Here is a 6430-nt window from a genome sequence, read left to right on the forward strand (position 1 = left end):
TTAATGAAATTTGGGAGTTATTCTCCAACCAACAAAGAAATTTTATAAGATATCAACAATGACAGATGCAGAATATTCACTAAGGGGTTCATAAGTGAACATACAAACTAACTGAAATGGATTCAACATCTAATATATATACATAAAAAATAATTTTAACCATATATATATAGCATAATTTTTCAGCGAAAAGGGTTCGAAACTCTTCGACAAAGGGTAGCTCCGTCCCTGAATATCAACCTATAATAACTCGAATTCAGGCATTGATAGCCCATAGTTTTCAGTTCCAAAAGAATCAATTTATCTGCAGCCACAAATATTTTTTATAGCATGAGAATATTAAGGGTTCTGATTAAACTACCACTTTGTCTGGCTTTATTATTCATCTTGTTCGTTTTATATCATACCTTATATGTGACCTGTTCCCTCTTTTGTTTTTTCTGTGTGCTAGTCACATATTTTTTAGACATAAAAATTAAATATAAAAGTTATAGGGTGTGCTCGCTGAAAACCAGTTTTTCAAGTTAGAAAAAAATATTTATTCAAGATTTAAGAAGGATAATTTTTTCTATCGTTAGTAGAGAAGAAAAATTCCGCAATTGATATTTCACGGTAATTGTATTCTCTATGCCTTTTAATATATCTCATTTTCACTCCACCCTAGCACTCATCCCCATCACCCCGCATCTCTACCTGTCATCTCACCTATCATGATATTTGTCTAAATTATATTAAATGTTTTTTGCTTAATTACATATCAAATACAACCAAAAAAAATAAATTCTTCGTATAACACTGAACACGCCCATGGGCCATAATGCAAGACGATTAACCTAGCGTTTGATTATAGATTTCTAAATATTTTTGATAAGTTATTTTTGAGTGAAGATATTAGTGAAGTTTGACAATATAATATATTTGATTACATTTGGGATAGTTTGAAAAAATAACATAAATTCCGACAATTTGGAGCTTAATTATAGAAAATTTCAACATTTTGTATAATTACTGAAATCTCAAATTTGGGTCTGTTGAAATGCATAATTAGCTCCAATGCATCCAACATAGATATGTTTTTTTCCCTTCATAGAGATACATAATTAGCTTTCGATATATTTTTTTCTAGATACAGAATTAGCTCCCGATACAGCCTTTCTACTTCATCAGAGGTAGAGGTATGGACTGCGTACATCTTACCCCCCCCAGACCCCACAAAGTGGGAATACACTGGGTTTGTTGTTGTTGTTGTACTTATTAAGTGTGTGAATTTGGGTAAATAAGGTAAGTTAAGGTGTATGTTATGTTATTTTTCAAAACATATTTCGCTTTCAAAAGTTCACAAAAAATAAAATTGGCCCAAATACTAATTTTTCTAGTATATAGGAATTTGAATTATTTGTTAAAAATATTTGTAAAATAGTGATAAAAGTATATAACCAAATATTATTTGCCAAGTTTTTTTTTTTTTCAAAAAACTAATTGAAAAATCTATTACCAAAAAGGTCCTAAAAATTATACATTCTTCAATTTAAAGACATTTTTATCAAGTCCAAATAGTAAGACTTGGACTAACTTTTGACAATAAAGTTGTACTATATCACTATCTTCTGAGCGTCACAAAAGTAAAATTGAATCTTCGTGTGTTATACTTGTGTAATTAAAGAATGAATTCAAGATTTTTAGTATTGAACTCATTATACTATTACATGTATTGGTTGAAATATAATATTTCTTAATATATATATATATAGTATATTTTTATGCATATATCTGTATTATTGTGTTGAAAATTATGAATTTAGATGAATTCGTATTTAAAAAAAAAAAGCTATATTCACCCCTGTTTGAAAAGGTATGTATACTTGCACAACAGGTACATAACTACATATCAAATTCCAGTACTAAAGTACAACGTCGTTTATATGTCTTGAAATTTTTGTACGTCCTTAATTGAAGAAATATTTAATAATCTTATTGTAGGAATATTTATCTAAACTATCCGTCATTTTTCTTTAAGCAATTAAGAAAATTAATACCCCACTAATTGACTAGATTTGAAAAAGAATAACAAATGACCTTTTTAAGATAATTTCAATTTTTCTTGACAAATAAAACCAATTTATCAAACGTAGCATATTAACACTTTAAAATTATATTATTCCTTCAAAGGGACGAGACAATGGCCGAGTTAGCATGCAACAATATGAGATTGGGTGAGCTCAATAACTTTTGCCTTACCTTATGCTTCTTCTGTCACATTTACTCCTCCCAATGTGATATTGTACATTAATTAAGAAAAATAATTAATAATATGATTATTTTATTATAGTATCCCTATTAAATAATGTTTACATTTTAATTTGGAGAAAAAATAATTAATACTAAGGCTAAGAAGGAAAAAAAATTATCTTGTCTTGATTAATGAAAAATGACAAGTAAAATGAGAAATTAAGTTAGAAAATTTGGGATAAATAAAATGAGACGGAGGAAGTATATGTATTAAAAATCCATTAAATATTTGATTATATATGAACTCAATTATTATCGTATATTAACTTGAGTCCGATATGCTCGTTAAATGAAAATCAAAATTAAATCACTTTTTTCTCTTTATTTCTCAGCAGGTGTTTGATAGTTTTTTTGGGCTCCGATTAATTCATATTCACATCGAGACATCTCAGTTAGGGGTTAAAATACCCCCTGCCGGACATCAAAGCAATTTCATACCGCAAATTCGAAGTTGAAATCTCTCGTTAAGAATGGAGGAATAGCAGGTGGTACACTACATATAAATATAATGAGAAAAACAATAAAAACACGTGATTAAATGGGGTTCACAAACTTCCAATACGTGATTCAAACAAGATGCGTCTTCTAACTGTCTTGTTCTTCAATCCACGCGATAATTATGCTCTCACTTTTATTTTTATTTTTGTTTCTGGTTTGTTTTGGTTCAATTATTTATGTATCTTTAATAGTATAGTTAGTGGAAAAACTATAGTATAAGAATATTATATAATGTGTCCTTTTCTTACCATTATTTGTTATTATTGTAAGAGAGCAAGTGTGAACGTGTATCCTTATATTACAATATTCAAATATTATCAATTTGGTTCAATTCATCTCTCTCCCACTATCCCAAAGATATCCATCCATTTTTCTTCCAATGGATCATCTTGAAGCTTTCTGGTGGTTGAAGTCTTTTCATGTCTATTCTATTCTTATCTTGATAATATTTTCTTTTTTCTCTGTTCTTATCTTCTATATAGTGAGGATAAAACTTTGGTGCAATTGTGAAATTTGTCATGCTTATATCACAACAAGTTGGTCTTCAAAATTCATCAATTTGTGTGATTGGTACACATATCTTCTTAAAAAATCACCGACAAGAACAATAGACATACATGTTCTTGGAAATATTATCACTTCAAATCCTCAGAATGTTGAGTACATGCTAAAAACAAGATTTGAGAATTACCCAAAGGGGAGAACTTTCTCCACTATCTTGGGTGACTTTCTTGGTAGAGGAATATTTAATGTTGATGGGGATTTATGGAAATTTCAAAAGAGAATGTCGAGTCTTGAACTTGGGAAAGTGTCCATAAGATCATATGCATTTGAAGTGGTGAAAAATGAGATTGACAAAAGGTTACTTCCACTTTTAGATGATAAACAAGTTGGGGTTCTTGATTTTCAAGATATTTTTAGAAGATTTTCATTTGATAGTATTTGTAGATTCTCTTTTGGATTGGACCCGAAATGTTTGGAATCTTCACTACCCATCTCACAATTTGCTCTTTCCTTTGACCTAGCGTCAAATTTATCAGCTAAAAGGGCCATGACTACTTCCCCTATTGTTTGGAAAATCAAGAGATTTTTAAACATAGGAAGTGAAAAAAAGTTGAGGGAAGCTATAGAAGTGATCAATATTCTAGCACAAGAAGTCATAAGGCAAAAGAGAAAATTAGGTTTTTCAAATCACAAGGATCTTCTATCAAGATTCATGGGATCGATAAGTGATGAAACTTATTTGAGAGATATTGTCATAAGCTTTCTCCTAGCCGGTAGGGATACTATAGCATCCGCGCTGACAAGCTTCTTCTATGTGATCGCGAATCATCCAGAAGTGGCTAAATCCATCAGAGAAGAAGCTGATAGAGTCCTTGGTCAGAATAAAGATTTTACAAGCTACGAACAAATGAGTGAGCTTCACTATCTACAAGCATCTATTTATGAAAGTATGAGACTTTACCCTCCCATACAATTTGATTCAAAGTTTTGTTTAGAAGATGATATTTTACCTGATGGTACTTTTGTGAAAAAGGGTACGAGGGTTACTTATCATCCTTATGCTATGGGAAGAATGGAAGAATTGTGGGGTTGCGATGCTTTGGAATTTAAGCCAGAAAGATGGTTGAAAGATGGTATTTTCTTCCAAGAAAATCCATTCAAGTATCCAGTTTTTCAAGCTGGACCTAGGGTGTGTTTGGGGAAAGAAATGGCACTTGTTGAGATTAAAAGTGTGGCTCTCTCTTTGCTAAGGCGATTTCATGTCGAATTAGCTCAACCATATCATCACAACCCTCGATTCTCTCCTGGCCTTACGGCCTCTTTCAATGGTGGCTTACTAGTGTCAGTGCGAGAAATAAGTCCATAAGTTGCATACATGGATTCAGACTGATCATTGATCGATTATATATAGTCAAAAGGAATTCCATGTGTATATATATCATTCGAGTCAAAAGTAGGTAATACAGTTGAACCTGATGAACTCGCTCTTGCTGAAGTAGTAGCTTAACTATATGTGGTATAGCATATTCAAGCAACCCTAATCTTGGAAGGCCAATATTAGTTCTTTTTTGTGGAATTGAACCATTTCATGGAGGATGAAACTTATCTCAGATATCAAGTTAGAAGTTTTTCCCTCCTTTAGGTAAGGTTTTTTTTTTTTTTAATGGTATTGCATATCCAAATAGTATTTGATTTTTCAAGTAGTTCTTTTTCCATTATTATACAAATTATGTTTGATTATAGCTAGATTTTGTTTAAGCTAAGTTTCTCTACATATGTATTGCTTCTTGAATTGATGTAGAAGATATATGTGTATTGCTTCTTTAAATATTGTAGTAGTACATACATGTTGCTTCTTGAAATGTTGTAAATTATCTTCTTTTTTTTTCATCAATGAATTATATGTACTCCATCTTCTATTTCCTTCTTTTGTACCTCATCTGAAAATCTAGTTAGAGTTGCAATCAGATTAATTAGTACATAGATATTTACCTAATTGTGTTTTTTTTTTTTTTTGGATTTTAGTATGTTAATTTCGTTCTGACGATTTTGAAAAATATGATTGGCAAGTAAATCTCCAATCATCTTTAGAACGTGAAGTACGTAGTTCAAGAATAAAAAACCGAAAGACTTACTTATTACTTAAGTCATAGGTGTGTGTACGAATTAAGCCTGACATATAAGTGGAGTAGAGGAGGATAGAGAAACTAATCATTATCCTCGAGTTTGTGATTGATCTAAGGATTGATGATCTCAAATAGATTTCTCGATCACAAAAAATATGTAAAATACCTTAGAGGTGAAATTAGGGCGTGGTTGGAGACAAATTTACAAGGAAGAAAGGTGTGACCTAGTGGATTGAGAACCTAACGTCTCGGGTTTGAATTTTGTGTATAGAGTTACCTGATATATGTTGTTGGTGGAAGGTGACAGATATCCCTTGAATTTAGTCAATATATCGAAAATTATCCGGATACCACAACAAAAAAAAAACAAAGGAAAATAAAGGACAAGGGAGAAGAATTTTTCCTAATTTGCATGGTATTCCAAATTTCTAACTGAAATTGTAATGAGAATTTTATGGGCCATGAAGTCTCCAACTCTTTCATTCATTTAAATGGAAAAGTCTCCATCCCATTTCCTAGCCTTTCTTTTACTCAAAAAGTGTGAGGTTTCAGTTTCTTTTATCTCTTTATTTTTAATGTTAAAATCATCCGATATTTGTATTTGCTAACCTAATTAATTTAGATTGATGTTACGTAGGTAAAACTAATTAAAGATAGCCTTCATTCATTCTGATAAAAAATAAAGCTAGAAATCTCATTCATCTCACAGCATCGATGATCTTTTTTGTATTTAATCAACTCAACCAAAATCTCAAGTTCAAACCTATTAAAGATTTAAATCAGCTCATGTGATCATCTTGATAATTCAATCTAAATGTGTCAATTTGCATGTGTTCAATACAAAATGAAGTGTTAAAACTCCTCACATCAAAATCTACATCATTATAATTTATACTATAGGCAGAAATTTGTACACGTTGTATTATCTGAAATGTGAAGAAGAAGAAAAAAATTAATCTTAATTTGTCTAATTGAAAGTGCTAGAATATTTATCTAATGGCATCTCATAGTTC

The 6430-nt window shown here is 30.7% G+C and overlaps 1 protein-coding gene across 1 annotated transcript; it reads left to right on the forward strand.

Moving 5' to 3' along the window:
* Positions 1–2672: 2672 nt before the first annotated feature.
* Positions 2673–5213, forward strand: LOC107843661 (cytochrome P450 94C1). Its single transcript, XM_016688021.2, has one exon. The coding sequence runs from the start codon at positions 3167–3169 to the stop codon at positions 4655–4657; it is 1491 nt and encodes a 496-aa protein (XP_016543507.2). The 5' UTR covers positions 2673–3166; the 3' UTR covers positions 4658–5213.
* The last annotated feature ends 1217 nt before the right edge of the window (positions 5214–6430 follow it).

Source organism: Capsicum annuum, chromosome 10 (assembly GCF_002878395.1).
Source record: "Capsicum annuum cultivar UCD-10X-F1 chromosome 10, UCD10Xv1.1, whole genome shotgun sequence".
Taxonomy (NCBI): domain Eukaryota; kingdom Viridiplantae; phylum Streptophyta; class Magnoliopsida; order Solanales; family Solanaceae; genus Capsicum; species Capsicum annuum.

What these genes read in the sequence shown, in the direction of transcription:
- LOC107843661 (XM_016688021.2), top strand. Translation starts at nt 3,167, where the DNA reads ATGGATCATCTTGAAGCTTTCTGGTGGTTGAAGTCTTTTCATGTCTAT.